This window comes from Panthera tigris, chromosome F3 (genome assembly GCF_018350195.1).
Source record: "Panthera tigris isolate Pti1 chromosome F3, P.tigris_Pti1_mat1.1, whole genome shotgun sequence".
Lineage (NCBI taxonomy): Eukaryota > Metazoa > Chordata > Mammalia > Carnivora > Felidae > Panthera > Panthera tigris.
Genome location: NC_056678.1, coordinates 16,119,810 through 16,147,539, shown reverse-complemented (window position 1 = coordinate 16,147,539; position 27,730 = coordinate 16,119,810). Strand labels below are relative to the sequence as shown.

Sequence of the window (27,730 nt, the reverse complement as noted above, 5' to 3'; positions counted from 1 at the left end):
GCGTTAAGACCTAAAATTAACCCTATTCTTAATAGTGCACATTTTCCCCAAATCGGACCTTAGGAATTACATTAGTTTGATGGTACGGTAAATGGCTTTAGTATGAATCTAGAGTGACACCAGTCACTTGTACACTAGAAAACACTATTCAAGATATTCTCAAATATTAAAGAATTTTTTAAGAATCCTTTTTATTAGTACCATCAGCTAAAAGCAGAATTCATGTGGTTACTTTTCTGCTTTGTTTGTTTTGTTTTTAACTCCAGGGGAAAATCTACATTATAAGACAGGAAGGAGTGAGTGATCTGTCTCTACACATAAGGATATCCAGTTAAGTCTACAGGAAAACGGAGTAAGAGCACTCCGGCCGTAGAGAACAGGAAGTACTGTTTAGAGGACAGAGCTCTTCACTGCTTTCAACCTGGAATTCTCCTCTGTGAACTGAGCATCAGCCTTCTGGAGAGAGAGCCCTGGATCAGGTGAGTGACCCTTCCGGTGGGTGTGGATAAACCCCTGCACAGCCGACTTAACCAACAGGAGAACATGTTGGAACCGCAGCAGGATGGCGAGAGACGCTTACGAATCCCAAGTTGCCGGTGTTGGATGGTGGTCAAAAGTCAGTTTAGGAAATATACACAAATCCCTTAAAATGCCAGGAGTTCCTGCTCTCTTCTCCAACATTTAAGCCATTTTCCGCTGAACATTCCAGTACACGTGTCTAGAAACTAGACAAATCTGCAAGTTCTTTAGCGTCCTTGGAGAGCGGATAGGGGAAAGACCTTTTTTCCACCCTCAATGCATCAGTTTCCACTTCTAACAAACCAAACTGCGGCCAGAAGAGCCGAAAACCATTCCACACAGCACGGCAGGGTGGGACTCCGCGACCATGCAAAGGAAGGGGCCGGTCACCAAGCGCACGCCCTTCCTTTCCTTCCACGCTTCCCCAAAGGTTCCCGCAGGCAGAACGGAAAACAGAAAGGAACTCAGCCTCAGGTTTCAAATCGCTCACACCTGGCGGCCGGCCTCCGGTCTTCAAAAAAAGGGAGGGCGAGCAAACCCCAAACACAAAACCTTCTCAGGGCCCGAACCCACACCCAGATCACTGCTGGGAGCCTAGCGCTTCTCATTCGGCTCCGCGAGCACCCAAGTTCAACCAATCAGAGCAGAGTTGCCGCCGCCATGTTTACTATGGGCGGAAATTTGAAGGAAAGCTTCGCGTAGATAGAAAAACGCTGAAGACTTAACTTCGCGCGATTAGCCAAGTTGACGGATAAGGGTTAGTCGCTCGACCTCAGTTAAAATGACGACCGTAGTTGCTTCACTAACGGGTAATCGACACCAGGGAGGCTTCCGGCGTCGGACCGCAGAGCGAGTCGGGAAATGATTTTAAACTGAGAAGGCGGCTGAAGGCTTGGTTGCCGCTTCTCAAAGGCGGGGTTTCAAAGCTAGCTGAGCTCCTGAAGGGCTCAGGTGGAGAGGGGTGAGTTGGGACCTAGTGTCCCTTGCCTTTCCCCTCCTGAGACAGAAGCCGACTTCACAGGAGCGAGGGTCGCAGAGTGGGTGGCCGGGTCAGCGGAAATGTCCCTCCCGGGGTGAATCGAAGGACGTCTGAGGCAGCGGAGGTCTTCTTACAGGGGCGTTTGTGTTCCTGGTGAACCCACTTACTGTGGAGCGAGAGGGAATTTGGAAGGGCCAGGGGTTCCCTGCAACTGTCTCTGAGCTGCCATTTTGGCGGTTTTTTTTTTTTTTTTTTTTTTTTTTTTTTTTTTTAAACTTCAGGGGACTTTAGTCTCGATCCACACTTTTGGAACCAGATTTGAAGAATGATTCGTGAAGCCGGAATGGGTGACAGCGTCATCACAGCATTTCATTGGTAAGACGCTTTGTGTTTGTCCAGGACGGGCAGTAAGTTCTATTTTGCCCTTTTGTGCGTTCCTTATCTTTACAACACTTGTGTGTGCTTGGCACTCGGCCGAGCATTGGCGGTGGGATTTAGGTATTGGTGGCAGTGTAGAAACGTGAATGATTTACCGCAAGAAACCCCAGTGAGTTGTAACTGTGTGTTATGAACTGCAATGGCAAGGAGAGTTGGCTGGAGAGCTAGCTCTGTGGACCCCTGCCCTTTCCTGAGGACGTGAACCCTACAGGATGGATTGCATTTGGTCAGATGGGAGGAGAGAAGCACTCTTAATTGGCTATAGGCTGAATAAAAAAGTCGGGGAGCAGAGGCAAACTTGACAGGAGGAGAAGGAGGGTGATGATCAGTCTAGAATAGGGCGTAGGGCAGTGGTTCTTAACCTTTCTGAAGATTGTCTGCTGGACCTTTCTCCATCCCCCTCCGCCACTAAATACACATGCCCACAACATTTTGCATAGGACCGGAGAGGGTTGTTGGATTTTGGAAAGTCCATTTGTCCACAGATCTTGGGGTAAGAACTCTTGAATCGGTAGATGAACCTGGATAGTAGCAAATAATAAGATCAGCCAAGGTAGGACCTTGAGACTCAGAGTTTTGACTTCATTTAAATGATGTGTGGGAATTGTTGGGATCTCCAGCATTGTAATGGCAAGATAAAAGGGGCGTCTATGCGTCCCTAGTTATGGGTTAGGGAAAGGGGTTAACATTGGGACACCGAAATGAGTTAAGGTATATTTTTAACCTCTTCATTATTGAGCAGGGTAAAATTGCACATTATTGAGTGTGGAGTGAGAGTAAAATAGATAGAAGTCATTTTCTGATCTTTAAATGTGTGGTTGGGCTATTTCACGTTATTACAATATTATATACTTAAGGGAAATGTTTTCTCAAAACCAACCAATCAGTGCTAATAGTCTTTTCTCACCTACATGGATTTAAAAAAAATTTTTTTTTTTTAATTCATAGCATTTTTCTTTTAAGGAGTCAAATTCAGCAGGGCTTTTTTGCCTTGAAATTGATCTTTACTCAAATGCAGTGTGCAAGGAGATAAGAGTACCCACTCTGACTTTATACTGTCTGGGTTCAAGTCCTGGTTCTTGCACTCTTTAACTGTTTCTTTGTCTTCCCATCTATCAACTGGAAACATGATAACCCACTTGGTGGGATTGTTTGACGATTTAAATGAGCGTATTTGTTAGGGGCTTGGACAAGTACCTAGCACCTAATGAATGCTCAATAAATGTTAGCAGTTAATCCAAATGACAAATTTGAAAGAAACGTTCTGTGTAGATGGGACTGATTAAGTTTTAAAAATTTCAAATTTTCATTTATTTTTGAGAGAGAGAGAGAGAGAAACAGAATGTGAGCGGGGGAGGGGCAGAGAGAGAGGGAGACACAGAATCCAAAGCAGGCTTCAGGCTGTGAGCTGCCAGCACAGAGCCTGACATGGGGCTGGAACTCATGAACTGCGAGATCATGACCTGAGCCGAAGGCGGACGCTCAACCGTCAGAGCCACCCAGGTGCCCCAAATTGTAAAGAGCTAATTCAGTATGCGCTTAAAGCTAGAATGCTTTAAAGTAGTTGCTATTTAAGTTATGTGGTATATGATCTTGCTTGGGCATTATCTGAACATTGAGAACTGTATGTTTTATTTATGAAATTTTGTGCAAGACAGAGGGTGTCCTACTTGGACACAATGACATTTATCTTAAATATAGAAATGGTATAACTTTTCATTTGTGAAAAACTTTCTTCAAAGGGTTAACTGTGCTAGTACTTGGGAGTAGTTATTATAACCTTATATATAATTCCTTTCAATGAGTTATAATTTCAGAGTTCTATGAAATTCTTCTGTTCAATTCAACCAATACTCGTTAACAGTTAATACTCAGCATTATATTAGGGTAATTATATAAGCGATATAAAAAGCATTGTTTCAGTCAAGGTATTTTAGTTGTGTTGGAAAGAGAAAAAATGCACACCAAAAAAAAAAAAAATACTACAAGGAAGTATATGAATATGGACCAAAATGAGTAGTACAGACTAGATGGTCAAGGAGAGCTGTGTGAGCTGGTGTATTATTAATCTCCAAAGATTGTATGAAACATTATTGAGAGATTTTGTTAGGCTCATCCAGACGGTTTTTGGGCTTTTAAACAGTATTGACCTTGAGATCTTCTTTTATACACACACACCCATACACCTATACACATTGCTTCCAGGAATGAACTATTGATACAGAGGTGTATAACATAGGTATTTTGGGGAAATTAACAAAATTCTACTTGGAAAAAGATCAAATTCGAGCATGATCTTAAAGGAGGTGAAATGATAAAAAGACACTTCAGATAGAGAATATGATTGATAGGCAAAAACAAGACAAGAATATGTTTATCTAGAAGCAGGATAAGGGCACGCTGAATTATGAAAGACCTTAAATAATCAGCAGAAGAGTAGAATTTTCTCATCACTGTAAAGTTTTTTGCACAGGTGACGAAAGTGTCATTGCTGAAGAATGGATTACCTGTACATATGGAAAATGCTTAGTTGTGGTAGTAAGAACCTGGAGGTAGCTTTGGGAATGGATGACAAAACTGTTGAAGGAAAAACTCAAGAGAATGTGCTTAATGACTATCAGTTCAAGAATGAAAGTATCTTAAAAGAATTTAAATTAACATAGAAAATTGACAGGAATTTGAAAATGGACCAGCAAACTTTTGGAGAAGGATGTGAAGGAGTTGAATTTAGTTTGAACCTTCTGTTTGAAGTATCTGTAAGATATTCATAAAAATAGCCTATAGCAAATGGGAAATGTAGGACTTGGTTAAAAAGTCAAAACTGAGGGTGGGGAGGGGAAGGGAGAGAAATAATTCATTGATAGTGAGAAGAAGAATCAGTGAAACTATGAGCATGAGTTAACTTTTTAGTGTTCAGAATTCTGGTTTTATTTCTTTTCTGTAGACCATGGATCCTTATGATACACCAGAATCGACTCCGAGGCACGGTGCATCCTCAAGGCTTAAAGATTATTTTATAGGTGCCACCCCTTTGCGGAAACGATTAGAATCAGTCAGGAAGCAGGCTTCATTTGTCCCGACTCCACCTCGAAGGAAAATTCCTCAGTGTTCACAATTACAGGTATGCTTTTTGTGTTCCTTCATGTTACTCAATAATTGAGAACATTTGTGGATAAATTTTGCTTTTTATTACCTTTTAATGGTATTTTTTGTATCTCCTTAAATCTCTCAGATAATAAATGAGAAATAGTGAAAAATATTTGTGAGATAGTGAGAAGTAGTGAAAGTAGTTACACCATCAATACCACCTCTGTTATGTCTTTTTTAAAAAAGTTTATTTTGTGTACATAAGAGCGCAGGTACAAGTGGGACGGTGGTGGAGGGCGGGGAGCAGAGAGAAGGGAGAAAGAATCCCAAGTGGGCTTTGTGCTGTCAGCACAGAGCCTGACATGGGGCTTGGTCTCACACACTGTGAGATCATGCATGACCTCAGCCAAAATCAGTAGCTGGATGCTTAACCGACTGAGCCACCCAGGCTCCCCTGTTATATCTTTTAATCTCCAGCATTTCCACAGTATTTGTCCTTTATGACGTTGACGTTTTGAAGAATGTAGTTTCCTCCCTTATCCTTTTTAAATAGAATATTCTTTGTTTTGTATTTGACATTTCCTCGTGACTAGATTGAAGTTCTGTATTCTTGACTGGAATACAGCGTGGATGCTGTTGTCCTTGGGGATAACATCTGGTAGCACATAGGTGATCAGTTGTGATCATCCTGTCAAGGTGCTGCCCAGTGGTTACTGTTTTATTCCCCTCTGCATCTGATAAGCAGTCTGTGGGGAGACACTTTAGGATAATGTAAACATTCTGTTCTTATCAAAATTTCCCCTTGCACTTAATATCCATTGATAATTTTTGCCTGATTCCATAATCAGTTATGAGTTATAAGAACTCATAACTCTGATGACTCATAAACAATTCTGAAGGTTTATAATATTAGTAATTTGTGATTTCGCTGGAACATGAAATAAAACCCTAGTTAGTGCAGGTTTGATATGTGGTTTTGAGGAACTTAGCAGAGTCTGGCGAATCAGTCCCCCACACCTTCCCTGTAATCTTTTCTTGTCAGTGTTGTGTGCCTCATGTCTTTTGGGATATGAGAAAATTTTTGCTTCTTTCTGAAAAGTTTCTTAAATTACTAGCGATGGTGATGAAAGTGATGGTTCTTAACCATAGAACAGAAATTGTATATAAATTAAAGATTGGGATATCCAGGGGTACCTGGGTGGCTCAGTTGGTTAAGTGTCCAACTCTTGATTTTGGCTCAGGTCATGATCTCACACTTCATGAGTTTGAGCCCTGCCTCGGGCTCTGCGCTATTAACAGAATCTTGCTTGGGATTCTCTGTCTCCTTCTCTCTCCGCTGTTCCCCTGCTTACGCTTTCTTTCTCTCTCTCTCAAAAATAAATAAACATTTAAAAAGACAAAAGGATTGGGATGTCCAATTCAGTGCTTCCTTATCATACAAATAATTTTGTATCATATAAATTTTCTATCATGCAAATAGTTTTGCTGTACCTTTTGACAGTTATAAGAAAGTTTTTAACTTATAAAAGTTTTATACAAATTTCCATGAATACTGTAGTCAAAACAAATATTTTTATTAAATGGACAACTGTAATGAAAGTTCCAACTATCCAAAAGATAGTTGGAGCTGTAAAACTATGTCAGGAAGTATGAATTCTATAGAACAATTCAGGATAAAAGTAGGGACCTGTATGGGGGTGTATGTGAAGGCCCTCAATAATGCCATAGAACCAATGTGAAGGATGTGTTGTTGTTGTTTTTTTTTTTTAAGTTTATTTATTTATTTAAAAAATTTTTTTAATCTTCATTTTTTGAGAGAGAGACAGAGTGAGCAGGGGAGGAACAGAGAGAGAAGGAGATACAGAATCCAAAGCAGGCTCTGAGCTGTCAGCACAGAGCGCCATGCGGGGCTCAGACTCACCACCCGTGAGATCATGACCTGAGCCAAAGTTGGACGCTTAACTAACTGAGCTACTCAGGTGCCCCTATTTATTTATTTTGAGAGAGAGGGAACGCACACAAGCGTGTGCACTGGGGAGGGGCAGAGAGAGAGGGAGAGGAGAATCCCAAGCAAGGTCTATGCTGCCAGTACAAACCGGACATGGGACTTGAACTCACAAACTGAGAGATCATGACCTGAACTGAAATCAAGACTCAGCTACTTAATGGAATGAGCTACTCATGTGCCGCAGAAGTGTTTTGTTTTTGATGGTACCAGTGGTTCTATTAGAGCATGGCAGAAATACTAAGTGTTTTTTTATTTGATCGACTGAATTTGACATTGGGTCATAGAATGGATTTACTGCTAAACATTTAAAACAATTACATAATTAACATGAATCAAATTTGATGCCCCAGGAATAGTTACTATTTTTTAAATCTATAATCTAAGTTTTTAAATGTTCATCCAATAAATATATATTGAACAACTGTTCCAGATGGCAGTGTTCTAGGTGCTAGAGATGTAGTGCTGAATAAATCGACAAAAATCCCTGTTCCCTTCAAACTCATACTCTAGCAGGGAAGACAGACAATAAAAATCACACAAACATATGATACCAGATAGTAATAAAGCATGTTAAGGAGATACAGAGTGACAAAATTAGAGTGGGTGCAGGTGCAACTTTACATAGGGTGGCCTCTTGAGTGACATTTGGACAAAACTGAGTGAAGGAAGGGAACATGCCATGTGAACACATGTGTGGAGAGCATTCCAGAGGGAAGGTACAGTGAATGAAAAGCCCTGTTCAGGGATCTTCAGAGTCCTGCAGACTCCAGTCTGGTTGGAATGTAAAGATCAGGTACACAGATTTGTAGTAAATATTTAAAATTCTTTGATTAAATTCTTATTTACTAATGTTTCCTAATTCTTAAACTACTGTTGTCTTGATTGTTTTTTCTCTCTAGGAAGATAATGATCCTCAAAAGTTTGCATTTCTTCTGCATAAACAATGGACTTTATATAGTTTAACTCCCCTATATAAATTCTCCTATACTAATCTCAAAGAGTATTCTAGACTTCTGAGTGCATTTATTGCTGCTGAAAAGCAAAAAGGGCTTGCTGTTGAAGTGGGAGAAGACTTCAACATCAAAGTGACTTTCTCCACTCTCCTAGGAATGAAAGGAACACAAAGAGACCCTGAAGCATTTCTTGTCCAGGTATGTTGTATAAACGGTACTTGCTTCTCAGGAAAAGAATCCGCACTGTCTTGGTTTAGAAATTGTGGTATTTTCTTACTGGTTAAAAATATTTTGAGCTTGTGATTTATAACCTTTTTTATGTCTTGTTTGACCAAATTGTAGTAATTAGATATGGCCAACTTAAAGATTTTTTTTGTGGGGGGCACCTGGGTGGCTCAGTCGGTTAAGCGTCTGACTTCAGCTCAGGTGATGATCTCCCGGTTTGTGAGTTTGAGCCCCACGTTGGGCTCTGTGCTGATAGCTCAGAGCCTGAGCCTGCTTCGGATTCTGTGTCTCCCTCTGTCTCTACCCCTTCCTCACTCACACTCTGTCTCTCTATCTCAAAAATAAATAAACATTAAAAAAAAGGTTTTTCTAAAATAAATATGATTATGATATCATGATTATGATATAATATCATGATTATGATATAATATTTATTTTAGAAAACTTAGAAAATACATAAAAATACAAAGAAAATTAAAAACCACAGTTTAACATTTTGGCATACATCTATTTGGCAATAGACAACCTGAGTAAGCTTCTCATTTGGAAAGTTATTAATTATTGGTTCAATTTCTTAGTTTATTAATTGAATCAATTCAGTTTCTTGAACCAATTCAATTTCTTAATTGAACCAATAATTAATAACTTTCCAAAATAGGAAGCGCCAGGCCCAGATAAGTTCTGGTAAAAGCTGCCAAAAGTTTAATTAAGGAAGAAATTATTTTAATTCTATAGTCTCTTTGGAGTATAGAACCAGAGGGAATACTTTCTAACTCATTCTGCCAGGCCAGTGTTACCCTAATACCAAAACTAGACAAAGATTATTTAAGAAACGACAGATTGATCTCTCTCATGAACATAGATACATCTGTCTGGCTATCTGGATCTATTAAAATTGGGATCATATTGCCCATACTTTTGCATTATGGCTTTAAAAAAAAAATGTCATAGGTAATTACTCATATCATTAAGAATTCTACATTTTATAAGTATATCTGTGTAATTCTATGGTTTTTACTAGGACCAAATTCCTAGAAGTGGAATTTTAGCAAAAAACAAATATGTAACACGGGGCCCCTGGGTGACTCTGCCCTGCATTGGGCTCATGGAGTCTGCTTGATATTCTCCCTCTCCTCCCATTCCCCCTCACTTGCACACACATATGCACACTCTTAAAAAAATGAAAAATAAAAAATAAAAGTAACATATCATTATATATTGTGAAATGTTCAGTTACTCTTACTTAAAAGTAGTATGACTATCTTGATTTATTAAGAAACTGGATTTAGTATTCATGCCTGCTACTTCTGTTTATTCTGAGTTAACTCATAGTCACCACAAATTAAATTCTGAAATGGTGAAAAGATCTAATTTTGTTTATCTGTATAGATCGGGTTAGAAAACTGGCCTGCAGGTCAAATCTGATTTGCTGCTTGTTTTTGTTTTTTGTTGTTGATGTTTTTCTAAATAAGGTTTTATTGGAACAGAACTCCTTTCATTTGTTTACATTATTGTGTATGGCTGCTTTTGTGCTACGACAGCACATTTGAGTGGTTGCTTACAAAGCCTAAAATATTTACTGTCTGATTCTTACAGAAAAAATTTGCTGACACTTGGTATAGATCTGGTGTTGGCAAGGATCTTCAGGAGTCTTAGGGGTAGGTTTAGCTGCATAAAACAGAAAGCTAAATAACAGTGAATTAGATGCCTATCTTGAGGTTAATTGATAGAGGTTTATTTGTCTTTTTATTTAAAAAAAAAATTTTTTTTTAATGTTTTATTTATTCTTGAGAGAGAGACAGAGCATGAATGAGGGAGGGGCACAGCGAGAGAGGGAGACACGGAATCCGAAGCAGACTCCAGGCTCTGAGCTGTCAGCACAGAGCCCGACGTGGGGCTTGAACTCACGGGCGGTGAGAACATGACCCGAGCCTAAGTCGGACGCTCAACCGACTGAGCCACCCAGGTGCCCCGAGGTTTATTTGTCTTACAAAAAAAGTGGAGTAATCTGTTTAAGACTGGTGTATGCTTCATGAATTAATAACTTAGGCTCCTTCTATCTTCTGTATCATCCTTGGTGCATGGCTTCCATCCTTAAAGTCACATTGGAGTCTAATATGGCTCTTGAAGCGCTAAGTATTAGATGCAAGTTCCAGGCAGGAGGAAGTAGGGGGAAGATGGGAAGGGCAAATAGGATGCCTGCCTGAGTAAGTTTTTAATGAGGCTGCTAAGACCCAACCACTTCTTTTTGCATCCCTGTTGGAAGACAGACTAGGAAATTTTTCTTTTTTAGTGGGTGCTTTGCTACCTCCTTAAAAGCATCTCATTAAAAGCACAGTTTTATTGTGGAAGGACAAGTAGGTACTGGGTAGACAGCAGTCTTTGTCAAATGAAGCAGTTGATTTCCCAGAGAAGTGATGTGATTTGCATGTCAACAGGTAAGCAACTGTTCCAGTGCAGAATAGAAATGACCTCTTGAACTCTTAGCAGAGTGTCCTAATAGTTCGCAAATTAAACCTCATTTCTTCACAGGGTTCCCCAACTTTTAGGTTATAAAAGTGTGATAGACATGTCTGGCTGGGCTTTAAGGTTTTTGAGAATCGCTTGTAGTCTCTTGAACAAGAAGGCAAATATGCTAAAAGTAACTTTTTAAATGATGATCTCTAACGGGATCTGATACTGGGCTGTGTTCTTCACCTTATCCTGGTCAAACTTTAAAACTTCTATGAATATCTTGGGGCGCCTGGGTGGCTCAGTCGGTTGAGCATCTGATTTTGGCTCAGGTCATGATCTCTCAGTCCGTGAGTCCGAGCCCCGCGTCAGGCTCTGTGCCGACAGCTCAGAGCCTAGAGCCTGTTTCGGATTCTGTGTCTCCCTCTGTCTCTGACCCTCCCCTGTGCATGCTCTGTCTCTCTCTGTCTCAAAAAAATAAATAAAGGTTAAAAATAAAACTTCTATGAATATCTGGAAGGTATGTTTATCATGTAGTTTATAAATTTGAAGTTTGAAGGGTTAGTCAGTCTGCTGGAAAATATAACCAAGATTCTAAAAAATCTGAATGGATTGGCACAATGGGTCAAATTGAGAGTTAAATTTTAATAGGAATACATATATTCCTCTCTATATTATGGGAGATTTACCTATTAACAGCAAGAATGAATAGGGATAATTTAAAGCTGTCAACTAAAAATTAGAAAACTACTGCAATCTAAGGTTATATTAGTAGTAGTATAATCTAGGTCTTTTTGAAGTAATTATATTCACTTATGAATGACTCTCATGCAGAAGAATTTCAGAGTAAGCAGGATAATGTGTGTATCATAGGAGGAATGTTAAAGAAACTGGAGATGTTGAACCTGGCATTACGTATGATTGGGATTATCAGATATTTGAAGGGCTTTTTCTGTGGAAGAGAGAGTAGATTTGATTTGTTCTACATGCACATAAAGAAGAAAGCAGGACCTGTGGTAGATACTGTGTGCCTAACATATGAAAGAACAATGTTAAGTTGATAGAGCTGCCTTAGGAAATCCTGAATTCTTCCTCAATGGAAGAATTCAAACACATTGAATATGTGACTTTTTATAGTCCCTTCTGAAGTTGAAATTTTGAGGGCCCCCTCTCCCCCCCAAGGATAGCATACTTGGTTATACCATATTGGCATTCCTTAATGTGCTTATTTTGCATTTTGGCTGCACCAAGATCTTGCCATATACCATGTCCTAATAAGAATATTAAGAGGTAGGAGTGCCTGGGTGGCTCAGTGAGTTGAGCGTCTGACTCTTGATTTAGGCTCAGGTCGTGATTCCAGACTTGTGGTATTGAGCCCCACATTGAGGTCCATGCTTAGTATGGAGTCTGCTTAAGATATTCTCTCTCTCTCTCTCTCTCTCTCTCTCTCTCTCTCTCTCTCTCTCCCTCTCTCCCTCTCTCCCTCTTTCCCTCTCTTCCTCCCTACCCCACCACCCCACCCCTTGCCCCTCTTCCCGCTTACATGCTCCCTGGCTCTCTAAAAAAAAAAAAAAGAAAAAATATTAGGAGGAAAGTCAGTTAACTTGATAAACCCTGATAATGATTAGGGAGATTATTCCCATTATGTTTTTTTGGCAAATAATACAATATATCTTCTTATTTTTTAATGTACTAATTTTGAGAAGGTGTGACTTAAGAGTAAAGGTACTTTTGAATTTAATGAACTCCCCCTTTTTTTTCTTTGTAGATTCTGTCAAAATCTCAATTACCGTCAGAGAACAGAGGACAAAAAGTGTTGTGGACTGGTTGGTTCTGCTGTGTATTTGGAGACAGTCTTCTGGAGACCGTTCCAGAAGATTTCACCTGTGTACCTTTATTTCTTGCAAATGGAGCAGAGACGAATACAGCCATAGTTGGAACCTGGTTTCAGAAAACTTTTGATTGTCATTTCAGTTCCTTAGCAATCAATGCGTTTAATCTTTCCTGGATGGCTGCTATGTGGACTGCATGCAAAATGGACCAATATATGGCTACTACTGAATTTCTTTGGTCTGTACCATGTAGCCCTCAAAGTCTGGACATTTCTTATGCCATACATCCAGAGGATGCAAAAGCTTTGTGGGACAGCGTCCACAAAACACCCGGGGAAGTTACTCAGGAGGAAGTTGACTTATTCATGGACTGCCTTTATTCACACTTCCATAGGCACTTCAAAATTCATTTATCAGCCACAAGATTGGTCCGTGTTTCAACATCTGTAGCTTCAGCACATACTGATGGAAAAATAAAGGTTAGTTTGAACAATTCTAGCTAGGTAATTTTTTCTTATTGCATAGTTTTCAAAATGTATAGAGATTGTATTTTCCACATTGAAGAAACACGTTTGAATGCTAATTCGAGACAGTAGAGAGATTTTATGCTTTCTAAATGATTTGCTAGAAAGTCTTCAGTCTTTAGATGCAGCTCTGTAATGGAAGGATACTATATACTGTGTGCTACAGGCTTTGGTAATAAAATGAATATAGTAACTTTGAAACTTTCAGAATTATGTTTCCTCAAACTTTGAAATAATTATCAGAGCGCCAGAGTATTTTTTGTGTTAGATCAGAAAATTATAGCCAGAAATACCTAACTAAGATGGCATCTTTATATTTTAGACTTTTCTGTCTCTAGTGGCAAAGAAATAATTGACATTGTATTATTCTCTAGGAAGTTGTTTTTTTTTTTTTTTTTTTTTAATGTTTTACTTATTTTTGAAAGAGAGACAGAGTGTGAGCAGGGGAGGGGCAGAGAAAAAGGGAGACACAGAATCTAAAGCAGGCTTCAGCCTCTGAGCTGTCAGCACAGAGCCTGGCACAGGCCTTAAACTCATGAACCATGAGATCATGACCTGAGCTGAAGTTGGGTGCTTAACTGAGCCACCCAGGCACCCCTGCTCTCTGCAAAGTATTTATTAGAGGACATCTCAGAAATAGAGTAGGTACCTAAATATAATAAAATATATTAATATATTTAAAATGTATTAAACTATGGCCACAGTAAACACTCTGAATATTGGTCTTGTCACTGAGCTAGGATTTTAATAGACCTTAATTTTATTTTATTGGGGCGCCTGGGTGGCTCAGTTGGTTAAGCGTCCGACTTCGGCTCAGGTCACGATCTCACAGTCTGTGAGTTCAAGCCCTGCGTCGGGCTCTGGGCTGATGGCTCAGAGCCTGGAGCCTGCTTCCGATTCTGTGTCTCCCTCTCTCTCTGCCCCTCCCCCATTCATGCTCTGTCTCTCTCTGTCTCAAAAATAAATAAAAACGTCAAAAAAAATTACAAAAAATTTTTTTATTTTATTTATTTATTTATTTATTTATTTTTTCAATATATGAAATTTATTGTCAAATTGGTTTCCATACAACACCCAGTGCTCATCCCAAAAGGTGCCCTCCTCAATACCCGTCACCCCCCCTCCCCTCCCTCCCACCCCCCATCAACCCTCAGTTTGTTCTCAGTTTTTAAGAGTCTTTTATGCTTTGGCTCTCTCCCACTCTAACCTCTTTTTTTTTTTTTTTTTTTCCTTCCCCTCCCCCATGGGTTTCTGTTAAGTTTCTCAGGATCCACATAAGAGTGAAACCATATGGTATCTGTCTTTCTCTGTATGGCTTATTTCACTTAGCATCACACTCTCCAGTTCCATCCACGTTGCTACAAAGGACCATATTTTGTTCTTTCTTATTGCCATGTAGTACCCCATTGTGTATATAAACCACAATTTCTTTATCCATTCATCAGTTGATGGACATTTAGGCTCTTTCCATAATTTGGCTATTGTTGAGAGTGCTGCTATAAACATTGGGGTACGAGTGCCCCTATGCATCAGTACTCCTGTATCCCTTGGGTAAATTCCTAGCAGTGCTATTGCTGGGTCATAGGGTAGGTCTATTTTTAATTTTCTGAGGAACCTCCACACTGCTTTCCAGAGTGGCTGCAACCAATTTGCATTCCCACCAACAGTGCAAGAGGGTTCCCGTTTCTCCACATCCTCTCCAGCATCTATAGTCTCCTGATTTGTTCATTTTGGCCACTCTGACTGGCGTGAGGTGATATCTGAGTGTGGTTTTGATTTGCATTTCCCTGGTAAGGAGCGACGTTGAGCATCTTTTCATGTGCCTGTTGGCCATCCGGATGTCTTCTTTAGAGAAGTGTAATAGACCTTAATTTTAAATGTTTTCTTTTTTAATTCTTTTTTAATGTATTTATTTATGAGAGAGAGACTGAGCGTGAGCTGGGAGGGCCAGTGAGCTGGGAAGGGCCAGAGAGAGAGGGAAACACATAATCTGAAGCAGGCTCTAGGCTCCGAGCTGTCAGCACAGAGTCCAATGTGGAGCCTGAACTCATGAACTGTGAGATCATGACCTGAGCCAAAGTCAGAAGCTTAACTGACTGAGCCACCCAGGCGCCCCAATAGACCTTGATTTTAATCTTCAGAGCAACCCTGTAGTAGGTATTTTTATCCACATTTTATTTTTAAAACAAGGAAACAAGGCCAAGATAGGTTTTAGTGATACCTGCAAGATAGTTTGGTAAGAGGAGGAGTCAGTATTTGAGTGCTTATCTCTTAGGTTCCAAAAAGTTCATACTCTATAAGCACTATATTAGTGTTTTTCAAACTGAAAGTCATAATGCAATAGTAGGTTTGCATTAACCTACTATTAGGTTATGATGGGAAGAGAACAGCTTTAAAAAACAAAAGAAATCTGGGTGCCTGGGTGGCTCAGCTGGTTAAGCGTCTGACTTCAGCTCAGATCATGATCTTGCAGTTCATGAGTTCAAGCCCTGCATCAGGCTCTGTGCTGACAGCTCTGAGCCTGGAGCCTGCTTCTGATTCTGTGTTTCCCTCTCTCTCTGTACCTCCCTCGATTGTGCTTGCTCACTCTCTCTCTCTCTCAAAAGTAAATAAACATTAAAAACAATGAAAGAAATATAATGGAAAATATAAAAATGAGTATCACATGTGGTAAGGGTATATACATTTGCTTGTACTGGATCATGATGTTAAATTTATTTCTTACTCTGATTTTCAGTAAAACATTTGAAAGATTATATCATGTTATTTTGAAATTATAAAGGGAAAAAATTCCATTTTAGCACCTCAGAATTCAGTGTTCATGAGGTCTGAATATATTTTAAAATTTTGTTTTCATATGCTCACCTCCATTAGTAAACTACATTTAAAAACTGTTTTATAAAATGTGTTCTTATGAAGATAACGGTGGTTCTTAAGCACATTTATTTTATCTGGTCTATTGTAAATCTAAGAGCCCCTCTTAATGATGTAAGACAGTAACTGGCTCCTAGCTTTGCGTAATGCCATGATGATAACTAACATTTATTAAGCACTGATTGTGCCAGCCATTTTTAAGCATTTTATGTATATTGTCTCATTTAGTTTTTCACAACAACCTATTTACATAGGTTGTAAAGAGAAAACTAACACAGGGAATAAGTAGGTTCCCTGATATCACACAGGTAATAAGTGGACTTTGCATTTGAACCCAGTCATCTGACTCGAAAGCTTATGCTTTTTTTTTTTTTAATGTTTGTTTATTTTGAGAGAAAAAGTGAGCTGGGGGGACGAGAGAGAGGGAAAGAGAGAATCCTAAGCAGGCTCCACGCTATCAGTGCAGAGCCCGACGGGGCTCTATCCCAAGACCCTGGGATCATGACCTGCGCTGAAACCAGGCAGAGGACACTCAACTGACTGGGCCCCCCGGGCTCCCCAAAGCTTTTAACTGCAACAGTGTACTGCTGTCAAGAATGATGTGTCAGCCAGGTTTCTGCCACCTGCTTAGTTTCTACAAGATACTTTTTAAAAAAAAGTTTTTTCATTTTTAAATGTTTATTTGAGAGAGAGAGAGAGAGAGAGAATCCCATGCGGGGTTCTCATTGTCAGCGTGAAGGCCGATGCAGGGCTCAAACCCATGAACTGTGAGGTCATGACCTGAGCCAAAATCAAGAGTCAGATACTTAACCAACTAAGCCATCCAGGTGCCCCTCTACAAGGTACTTTTGGAGTCTGTATCCCTTTGAGAAGAAGGAAGCTATGGAACCTTTTTCTAGAAAATGTAGATCCAAGCGATTCGTGGATTCCCTCCTCTCTCCTTACTTCTTAGGCAGATAGCCTAACTGTGGAAGCCAGGATAAATAAGAACCTTAGTCAAGTTATTTCTAAGCACCATTGACTAATAGTTGTATATTTATTAAAGTTAGTAGTCTTCATTAAGTAAAATCTATTTGACTTACAGCCACAGTGGTATGGGTTGATCTTAAGATTGCAGATACGGAATTTTAAATAAGCCTGGAATTTTTATCAAACTGCTTTGTTATAATAATTAATTCTAACTTTAATTTTGTTTGTTTGTTTGTTTTTTTCAGATTCTGTGTCATAAATACCTCATTGGAGTCTTGGCATATTTGACAGAACTGGCAATTTTTCAAATTGATTGAGGTCTTGTGGGAACTATAAATTATGGATTATATAACTTTTTCTCACTGATTATTTGCCTGATTTCTATGCTGAGAGGAACTGCAGGAGAAACATGCATCTATATCTGCATCTGTTTTCCTCTCAGTGCCTTTGGAATTGCCCAGATAGAAGCCAAGAAGGATCTAGAACAAAGAAGGTGGTAGCGAATGAATCACAGCCAGGTGTTCGTATAATAGTCATGATGATCTGGGAGGCCAGTCTTTAGAAAATGCTGAGTTGTTATTTTCTTGGGCCATCTTATATCAAATTTTTAGGATTCAAATGAGATCTCTAATATTGAGTGTTTTTGATTTGGGTCTTTAAAAAGCTTTAATCCCTTTTAAGCATTTTAGACTTGGATTCAGAGAGAATTTCTGTCTTCTAAAGACATTTTCCTACTATCATTTCACTGTAGAGAGTTGGCAATCAAAATCCTCTCCAAAGGAAACTAAAAATTAATATACATTTATTAAAGCCACTAATATGCTTCTGTTTTTAATGCTGTTCAATTCTTATTGCAATGTTGAATTAAATATTCACTTTTAAAATGAAGCAGTGTGTTTATCAGTATCTTGGTGGCAGATCTTTAATTAATGTCTCAGGAATGAGAAGTCATAGGCTTTTTCTGTAGCACAAAGGTTACAAACCAGCAATTATATAGAACCATACTTATAGAATTGAAAGGGACCTGTGAGCCTCTTTTGAGAGCAGCAGTTATCTTGTTTAACTTTCATGTCCCTAATTTTGCTTTAGCACAGTGCTTGGTAAATGTCTGCAGGTTAAGTAAATGTATTTTAACCAACTCTTCCATTTTATAGATGAAAACTATGAGATTGAACAACTTAGGAGACTTGCCCAAGATGATATGTTTAAATCTCTTGTTTTAATTTATGGAGTATGGGAACATTTTGTTTTACTTTAGAAACTCTTTTTTAAAAGTTGTCTGAAAGGAAATTAATAGGCTGTCTTTCTAAAAGGTTAACTTTTGGAATGGAATATTATTTCACATATACTAGGAACAGCAGAGATAGTGGAAAAAGCATGGGCTTTGGAGTGAGACAGTCATTCATTTAACTAATATTAAGTTCCTGCTGTGTACTTAGAATTGTATTGGGTAACAGGGATATAGCAGTGAAGACAAAAAAGATCCCTGTCATTTGGAAATTACATTCTAGTGGAGGAAGGCAAAAAATAAATAATTTCTGTGGAGATAAATACTTAAGGCAGTACAATATGGAAAGGGGGTCTCTCTGGGTAGGTGACATTTGAGCTGGGTCCTGAATGCTGAGGGAACCAGCTGTGTGAAGATCTATGGAAGGGTTTGCTAGGCAGGTGAAATGGCGAGAGCAAAGGCCTTGAGATAGGTAAGAGGTTGGCTTATTTGAGAAATAAAGGAAGTCTTTGTGGCTGAAGGAAGTCAGGGTGGAGTAGTATTAGATGAGACTGAAGAGATTGTGCAGCAGAGACTTATTCCGTGGGTATGTCTCCCAATTTTTGACTGAACATGTGGTTGTCCAGAATAAAGATGGTCTTTTCTGGCCTTTCTCATAGGTAGGTGTAGTCCTATGACTAAGTTCTGACCCATGGCATATAAATGGAAGGATCAGGAATCTTCCTTAAAAAACAGCAGACATATACCCCTTGGCTTTTTCTTATTCTTCCATCTTTGCTGCTTGGAACACATATAATGACTGGAATTCTAGCCACTCTTTTTGGTCACGGGGATGCAGGTCAGGTCATAGGAATGGTGGAACATGGCCTGAAACGAGTTTGTGCCTTGAGGACTTCTTGAGGCTGAACCCCAGTGCCACCCTTGGGCAGTCTTCCTATGGACCTGTGTGTCAGAGAGGTAAACTTTTATCTTGTGCAAGCTGGTGCTTAAAGACATTTTGGGTCTCTTGCTCATAGCCAAACCTAATCTTGATAGAAAGAGGCAGGATCTACATCATCTAAGTTTTTGTAGCTATTTGTGAAGAGGCTGGATTTCATTCTAAATGCAGTGGGAAGCCATTGAAGTTTTAAGCAGGAGAGAATATTACCTAATCTGTATTTTATAAGATATGAGGGAGAATGAATTATAGGTGGACAAGAGTGAAAGGGAAAACAGTTAAAAGATTGTTAGAAATGGTACAAATTCAGTGGAGAAATTAGCAATATTTAGCAAAATGTTGTAGGATTTACCCTTTAACAAGCAATCCCACTTCTAGAATTCTATCCCCAAAACTCCCTGGCAAAATATAAATGAAGCCCGTATAAGGCTATTTATTGCAATGGTGTTTGGTAGCAAAACCAAAAACAATCCAAGTGCCCATCCCATGGGGATTGTTTGAATAAATTATGGTATAGCGACACAATGAATTACCACTATGTAACCATAAAAAGGTTTGTGGAAGATAATCTAATACTACCATGGAGTGATCTTTTTTTTTGTATAGTTTTTTTATTTTTATTTTTATTTTTTTGACTAAAATACTCATTTTATTTATTTTTTTAATATGAAATTTATTGTCAAATTGGTTTCCATACAACACCCAGTGCTCATCCCAACAGGTGCCCTCCTCAATACCCATCACCCACCCGCCCCTCCCTCCCACCCCCCATGAACTCTCAGTTCGTTCTCAGTTTTTAGGAGTCTCTTATGTTTTGGCTCCCTCCCTCTCTAATCATTTTTTTTTCCTTCCCCTCCCCCATGGTCTTCTGTTAAGTTTCTCAGGATCCACACAGGAGTGAAAACATTACCATGGAGTGATCTTGATCTCTAGGATATGTTATGTGAAAGAGCAACTTGTGGACAGTGTGCTGTCTGTTATGGATGGACTGGGTGAAATATGAATATGTGTGTGTATTTCCTTATGTTTCCAAAAACCAATGGAAGAATAAACCAACTAATAAAAATGGTTACTAACTAGGGGGAAGGAAGGAACTGGGTAAGGGGGACAGAAATTAAAGTTAAAACTTATCTGAATGTTCCTCTTTTATAGTTTGGAACCATTTAAGTGTTTTATATAGTTCTGAAACAAAATTAGATCAAAAAGAAAAGGCAATCCTTAAAAATTGAAAACAAATGAACCTAACTATATTAAGTTCTTGCCATAATCACACAAATAATTATTTTTGTATCTTTAAATCCTAGTATTTTGACTGTACATTGTCAGCTATGTCTTAGGAAAAGAAGAGCAGCAAAGGAATTTAAGTTGCACTCAGTTATCTTGTGATTAATAATATTGGTATTGTTGTTTTACCACTGTTTGTAATAAGATAAAACGTAACAATGTTACCAAGATTTTGAGTGTAAAAGAAAAGACACAATTATAAAGTAAGCTAAGTAGAAACTCTGTAATGTTAAATTTGAATTGGAAATACCAGAGTGAACTCATTTACTTTCAAAATGCAAGTTTTTAATTTTGATGAAGTCCAATTTATCAGTTATTTTATTTCTTGTGCTTTTGGTGTTGTGTCTAAGAAACTGTTGCTTAATCTAAGGTCCCAAAGAATTATTCCTATGTTTTTTTAAGGATCTTATAATTTTAGGTTTAAATTTAGGTTTGTAATCCATTTTGAAGTTTTTTTTAAAGTTTATTTGAAGAGAGAGCATGCAAGCGGGGGCGGTCAGAGAGAGGGGGAGAATCCCAAGCAGGCTCTGCACTGGAAGAGCAGAGCTCGATGTGGGGCAAGATCTCAGCAATGGGGAGATCATGACCTGAGCTGAAAACCAAGAGCTGGACACTCACCCAGCTGAGCTACCCAGGTGCCCTCCAGTTTGACTATTTTATGTATGGGGTGAAGTAAGCATCCAAATTAATCATTTTGCATAAGGATATCCATTTGTTCTAGTACCATTTATTGAAAAGACTGTTGTTTTAAAAGTCAATTGGCAAAAAAAAAAAGAATCAGAAGTCAATTGGCCACAGATATTTATTTTGGGACTCTCAATTCTATTTCATTGATGTCAGTCCTTATGCCAGTACCACACTTTTTTTTTTTTTTTCCAGTTTATTTAGAAAGAGGGTGCGTGCGAGCAGAGGAGGGGCAGAGAGAGGGAGAGAGAATTCCAAGCAGACTCCATGCTCAGTGCAGAGCCCAACATGGGTCTCGATCCCACAACGGTGAGATCATGATCTGAGCCAAAATCAGAAGTCAGATGTTTAACTGACTGAGCCACCCAGGCCCCACCGTACCACACTGTCTTGATTACTGTAGCTTTGTAGTGCATTTTGAAATCGGGGAGTGTGAGTCCTCCAGCTTTGTCCTATTTTTCAAGGTTGTTTTGATTATTCTGGTCTTTTGCATTTCCAAAGAATTTTAAGGTCAGCTGGTCAATTTCTGTAAAAAAAATTAGCTGGGATTTTGAGAGGGGTTGTGTTGAATCTGTAGATCAGTTTGGGGAGTACTGCCATCATAATTATATTAAGTCTTCTAATCTATGAACACGGGATATCTTTCCATTTCAGAATTTCCATTTTAACAGTGTTTTATAGTTTTCAGCATACAAGTATTGCACTTTTTTTTTGTTAAATTTATTCCTAAGTATTTTTTTATGCTATTGAGAATGGGTTTTTTTTCCAAAATAAGTGAAAATTATTTTATTTTGTATAGATAAGTAGCCAGGCAGTTTCGAAGTAGAGTTACATGTACATCTGTTCTAGATGATGACAGGAAGATAATTTTATGTGTTTTGTGTTTTTAAAGATGCGCCTTTCAAAAATATGCTTGCACTTTTATACATTTGGATTGATTTGTTAATTTCATTTTTTGGATTCTTTGTTGTGAGTATATATTGTTCTTGTATTGTGTGACCTTGCTGAACTTGTTTATTCTCATTTTTCAGTGAATTCCTTAGAATTTTCTGTATACAAGATTCATGTTGTTTGTGAATAAAGACAGTTTTACTTAATCTCAATACGGATGCCTTTTGTTTCTTTTTCTTGCCAAATTGCCTTGGCTAGAGTCTCCACCATAATGGCAGATAGAAGTGGTGAGTAGTTTTTTTGTTTTTTTCAATATATGAAGTTTATTGTCAAATTGGTTTCCATACAACACCCAGTGCTCATCCCAAAAGGTGCCCTCCTCAATACCCATCACCCACCCTCCCCTCCCTCCCACCCCCTATCAACCCTCAATTCTCAGTTTTTAAGAGTCTCTTATGCTTTGGCTCTCTCCCCCACTCTAACCTCTTTTTTTTTTTTTTTTTCCTTCCCCTCCCCCATGGGTTTCTGTTAAGTTTCTCAGGATCCACATAAGAGTGAAAACATATGGTATCTGTCTTTCTCTGTATGGCTTATTTCACTTAGCATCACACTCTCCAGTTCCATCCACGTTGCTACAAAAGGCCATATTTCATTCTTTCTCATTGCCAAGTAGTACTCCATTGTGTATATAAACCACAATTTCTTTATCCATTCATCAGTTGATGGACATTTAGGCTCTTTCCATAATTTGGCAATTGTTGAGAGTGCTGCTATAAACATTGGGGTACAAGTGCCCCTATGCATCAGTATAGAAGTGGTGAGTAGTTTTATATTGTTCCTTAGTGGGGAAGCATATTTCATTATTAAATATGATGTTAGCTGTAGGTTTTTCATACGTGCCCTTGGTCAGATTAAAGAAGTTCTCTTCCTAATTTGCTGAGGGTTTTTATTATGAATGGCTGTTGGATCTTGTCAAATCATTTTGCACCTGTTGAGATAATTTATGATTTGTATTTCTTTTCACTTTCAGTTTCCGGTTCCTCATATGAAGAGCTTAGAAGTAGCCACTGTGTCCCTAACAAGGAAAAAGCTGAAGAGATGGAGAAAGCAACAGTTCTTCTTGGGTCCAGAGAGAGGGAAGGATACAGGATAAACTGCGTCCCCCTAGTTTGGAGAGTGGTATAGAGAACAATGGATTTGGAATCGGGATGTGGTTTGAGGTTCAGCTTCCACCATGTCCTTTTAACTTTCTAAGCTTCAGTTTACTTACTAATAAAATGAAGATGATTGCCAGCCGAACCCAACTCCAAGATTCTTCGTAAAATTGTGGAAATCACTATGCAAATAAGCTAATATTCTTTTATAGCAATGTCATTTATATAATAAGTACATATTATTCAATAATAAAACTGGACCACTTTCAGTGGAAGGAAAAAATAACTCCTTAGGCTCCAATGAACACTTTGGCCAGTACTGTAGTTGCTGGGTTTCTGCTCTTGAATCACTCCTGTGAATTGCTCCTACTAGGAACTTGGCTACTTATGGAGGGTCTAATCCCTAGGATTTTGTTCCTGTTCTTACTCCTCTCCTTTTCTTACAATTTATGCAATAGTAGAGTCTTGGGAAATATGTCATTTTGGTCTTAAAGACTAATTTGATACAGTACTGTAAGGATCTCATAAAAGTGTTTATAATTTTTTGATGTTACATACCAGATTTAGTCAAAGTCTGTTAGTATATTTAATTCTAGGCCCTGTTTCAAGTAGGCTTGGAGTAGCAGTGTGGCGTAGAAAGAGAAATGGAGTGGGAGTTTGGGGAAATGTTATTTAATGTTGGTTCTATTCATTGACCATATTTATTTACTCTTTGTGAGGACTTCTTTGGTTTTCATTCTTAGAGCAAATAAATGGGTTTGGCCCACATGACTGTTAAGAGTCCTTCTGGCTCAAAAGTATATAATTCTTGAGTGTTCCACCAGAAAATAAGTTTAGAGGTTAGGTGATAAAATACTATTATATAAAATATATAATAAAAATTCATAATTCTAGCTGGCAATCCTTTATTCCTTCAGGTTGAAAGTACTTACAACTTCACATATAGGAAATACAAATGATATAGAAACTAAATAGCAGAGACACAAGCACTAAAAAGCATTAACCAAAACTTGTTTTATGGTAAATACTACCTTTATTTAAAAAAGTTATACATGCTAGAAAAAAGCATAAATGATACATGTAAACAACTGTTTACCAAATACTTAGTTCTTTTCCTTGTAAAGGTGCAAATGATCTTTAAATGTAAACACAAAGTTGCCAAACATTTTTGTAGTTGGGGGGAGGGAGGAGAAGGTTATTCCTTTCGGTTGTGGTTAAAGTCTTATTCAAAGATTTTCCTGCAAAATACACTGAAAAAAATTGCTCTATGAACACAATGATAAAACTTTGACCACTGAAATTTGTATCATTTTTTTCCTTAAAAATTTTAACTTTTCACCAGAAAGTGCAATTTGAGAGAAGTAGTTAACAGTGGCTTTATGGAATGAAGATAATGATATATAGTTTGTATAAAAGAACCAAGGTTTTATTAATAAAATGCCTCAGTTTTACTCATTAGCATGTACTATTACACGAACTGAAGAATTCATTCCCTTGGAGGCTGTGATTATAGGTCAGCCTCAGCTTCAGCAGGCCTGAGCGTCAAGTGTAAATTGCGTAACAGTATTCACTGCTGGGGAGAAGACGTTTCTCCCTGCTGGTCCTTAGTAGCAATAAGGAAACAAGAAGGAAAGTTGTTTCAGTCAGTAATATTTTTGAGCAAAAAGTCTTGCAGAGTAGCACATGATTCTATCGGAGGATTCTCGACAGCATATAAGAATTGTATAGTGTTTTTACAGAGGCACTGAGCAGAGCTCTGGAGCTACCAGAAATTCTATGAAAATACTATCTTGAAAAAAGACTTTAAATATAGTGGAAAACAAGTTCGTATGGAAGGAAACAAGATGCAAACTTCCACTGATGAAAACTTTAGTGTCTGAGTCCTGGTTTTATCTATCCAATATTCCTTCTGAGTTGTACTATTTAAAATGAGTGTTTCCTTTCTGTTTGTTTGTTTAATATTTTCAAGTCTTCTGGTGCTTAGTGCAAGGATGATGGCCAAATAATACAGTTTGCATCCCTATCTTTGTCACTGGGTGGTCCTTGTAAGTAGTGGAGCCACGTGGATGGAGTGCCTGGCGATAACAACTAGATCGTGTACAGCCCTTCTCCCCTTATTAGTATTTTCAAACTTAGTATCTTAGAAATTAACTTTTGCTGCTTGGGAGTTTTTTACCTTTTTTTCCTATCCTTTTTTTCCTTTTTTAGTGGGAGGAAGGTTAAATCTGAAGCAAAACAGGACGAAACAACAACAAAACCCAACAACAACAAAAAAACCTATGATAAATTAAAACCAAAAATAAATATTCTGCACAGAATTGAAAATTTTTGTGCAAAGGTGGCATCTTGCAGTTGAAGTACTTTCACTGTATTTATATTTCCATATGTTGAGGCACCGGCAAAGAATAAAATTTGTTCTAATGTTTTCTTGAGCTGTACAAAGCTCCAAAGTCAAAGCTCTTCAGAATACAGAGGAGCGTATACGACTGTCTTCTAGATGTTCACCATATATGGGATTCACAATGTGTCATTTTAATAACTCCTACACCACCCCCCAGCCGACGGTAATTCATCCCGCCATATAACCTGCAAAGAAAAATAAAATCAGATTTCAAAGTGGAAAAAACAGTTTCTTCTATAACTTAGATGTTAATAAAACACGTTTTCTATCACAACTAATATTTTTATTCTTTTAAAAGTTAATGTGTTTATTTTGACACAGTGGAAGAGAGAGCATGAGCAGGGGAGGGAGGGGCAGAGAGTGAGGAGAGAGAGGAGAATCCCAAGCGGGCTCCACACTGAGCCCAACACAGGGCTCAGTCTCATGAACTTGTGATCTCGTGATCTGAGCCAAAATTAAGAGTTGGACGCTTAACCAACAGAGACACCCAGGTGCCCTGCACAACTAATTTCGCTTCACACATCTCTTCCAAAGATTAGGAGCTGGAATTGGACACTGGCAAGTAGCAGAATTATTTAAGACACTGGCTGAAAAGGTCTCACTTAGAGGATACTGTTTTAAGAATAAGAGCATCGTATCCACATTTCGCATCATGACTTTAAAACTTTTCACCTAAACTGATTTCGAACAATTACATAGAATCATATATTCTACATTTTTGTGTCTAATTTTGACCATGGCTATATGATTTTCCTACCCACACTTCCCTCTGCCTAAACAGCAACTATTTTTATCCTTTTGTCTTCTATGTCTTCTTACAAGCCTCCTCCTTTATGGAACAAACCTGGATAGGAGTGAATAAGGTCAGCATCGAGTTTGTGAACAAGACCATCTTCGAAAGTACAGATTTCCACGGAAAAGAGGATTAGATCCTTACAGCTGTAAGGTAAAACTGGTTTTAAGTCTGAGACAAAAATGGAGATCGTAATCTCTCAAAAGATGGTTCTTAAGAATTTCCTAAATATTACTTGGTCATATGTTACTAATTCTATTTAGTGATAGTTACTGAGAAATAGGTCATTACATAGGATCATAGTGATTAAGCAGTCAGAAGAAAATTTGGCTATCTTCTCAAATTTCCACTAAAAAAGGAAGCAGAGTGTGTAAGAAAATATGTCACAAGGGGGGAGGGGGCTCCTATTCATAAAAACCTCCTGCTCTCTCTCCCTTACCTCTACTGGGTTTTGCTAAAATGTTTACCTTTGCAGTGAGGCCTGCTAGGCTATATTTTGAAGTGGAAACTCCTCCTTGGACACTCCCACCCCCTTTGCTAGTCACCATAGAGCTTCTACCCCCCTGATATGTTACTTCCAGTCTCAGACAAGTTTGTTTGGGGTGCCTGGGTGGCTCAGTCGGTTGAGCAACGAACTTTGGCTCAGGTCGTTATCTCATGGTTCGTTGAGTTCGAGCCCTGCTTCGGATCCTCTGTCCCCCTCTCTCTCTGCCCCTCCTCCACCTGCACTCTTTCCCAAAAATAAATAAACATTAAAAAAAAAAAGAAGTTTGTTTTGTTCACTGTTGTATCCCAGAGTCTAGAACACTCACTCAGTAATACTATCTTTACTTAATGAACCAAGGTTGTGAAATGTGATGCAGAAGCCCAAAGTGCTACAATATCTGACTTTTAGTCTGACTTCAGTATTGTGACCAAGTCTTACAGAGACATGAGAGAGGCAGAATCCAAAGCCTATCATTTAAATATCTGTAAAAGTATGGCTTTCCCAGACATGAAGATTATAAAAAGATCTCAGTACATTCATTAGCTGAATCTTCTAGAATGACAAAAAGATCTGGGTGGGTAGTTACGGGCTCAAATTTACAAAATGTCTACTTAGAATGCAGCAGGAATGGACTACGAGACAGACTCTTGGAATAAGGACTACAAAGATCTCAGCTTATCTTTCATGTTCATGAAAAGATCTTTCAGAATGTCTGCTGCCTCATATCCCGGGCCAGACTGGGATCTGTGGTTCCCTTAAATGTATTTAGGCAAATAAGCCAAATTTATTGAGAAAGAAAACCCATGTTGCTTGGAAGGTAAAACTGTTTTCTTAGAAGGCTAATATTTGGAATTAAGTATAGACAGGAGGTACATCCAACCTATAGTATTAACATTTTGTATTAAGTTTGAGAATTAACTATATATTTGACATTTTAAGTTCTTGTAATATTTAAGCAACTCTGGCATATTAAGGCATCTATCAGATTAGTTTTGTGAATCGAGTATAAAAC

The 27,730-nt window shown here is 38.5% G+C and overlaps 3 protein-coding genes across 9 annotated transcripts in view; 1 reads left to right on the top strand and 2 right to left on the bottom strand.

Annotated features, from left to right (window-relative positions):
• Positions 1–1,108, bottom strand: part of DARS2 (aspartyl-tRNA synthetase 2, mitochondrial) — a 28,969-nt gene extending 27,861 nt beyond the window's left edge. The window contains exon 1 of one of the 2 annotated variants that reach the window (XM_007084010.3): positions 422–1,108. In XM_007084010.3, the coding sequence (XP_007084072.1) occupies positions 422–545 (124 nt within the window). In that variant the 5' untranslated portion in view covers positions 546–1,108. The remainder of the gene's footprint in view (positions 1–421) is intronic. The other variant, XM_042975590.1, reaches the window with a different exon arrangement.
• Positions 395–26,450, top strand: CENPL (centromere protein L). Of its 6 annotated transcripts, XR_006213779.1 has the most exons (9): positions 1,388–1,480; positions 1,780–1,873; positions 4,881–5,057; positions 7,931–8,182; positions 12,429–12,971; positions 17,105–17,177; positions 22,142–22,170; positions 22,914–23,103; positions 26,261–26,450. XR_006213779.1 is itself a non-coding variant. In XM_015538281.2 (8 exons), exons 3-6 carry the CDS (start codon positions 4,884–4,886, stop codon positions 17,174–17,176), a joined length of 1,041 nt encoding a protein of 346 aa, XP_015393767.1. In that variant the 5' UTR covers positions 1,388–1,480; positions 1,780–1,873; positions 4,881–4,883; the 3' UTR covers position 17,177; positions 22,142–22,170; positions 22,914–23,174. The 6 variants fall into 6 exon arrangements, 5 of the variants coding, with proteins under 5 accessions (XP_042831527.1, XP_042831528.1, XP_042831526.1 ...); XM_015538281.2 differs by lacking the exon at positions 26,261–26,450 and having other exon boundaries at positions 22,914–23,174; XM_042975593.1 differs by lacking the exons at positions 1,388–1,480; positions 22,142–22,170; positions 22,914–23,103; positions 26,261–26,450 and adding an exon at positions 395–479 and having other exon boundaries at positions 17,105–19,649.
• The window catches only part of KLHL20 (kelch like family member 20), a 63,765-nt gene continuing 60,085 nt past the window's right edge, over positions 24,051–27,730 (bottom strand). The window contains exon 12 of the mRNA XM_007084013.3: positions 24,051–25,623. Coding sequence (XP_007084075.1) covers positions 25,539–25,623 — 85 coding nt within the window. The 3' untranslated portion in view covers positions 24,051–25,538. The remainder of the gene's footprint in view (positions 25,624–27,730) is intronic.

What these genes read in the sequence shown, in the direction of transcription:
- CENPL (XM_015538281.2), top strand. Translation starts at nt 4,884, where the DNA reads ATGGATCCTTATGATACACCAGAATCGACTCCGAGGCACGGTGCATCC. An exon ending in CTGAAGCATTTCTTGTCCAG is followed by an intron (nt 8,183 to 12,428) that starts GTATGTTGTATA and finishes TTTTCTTTGTAG; the next exon opens with ATTCTGTCAAAATCTCAATT. An exon ending in ATACTGATGGAAAAATAAAG is followed by an intron (nt 12,972 to 17,104) that starts GTTAGTTTGAAC and finishes TGTTTTTTTCAG; the next exon opens with ATTCTGTGTCATAAATACCT.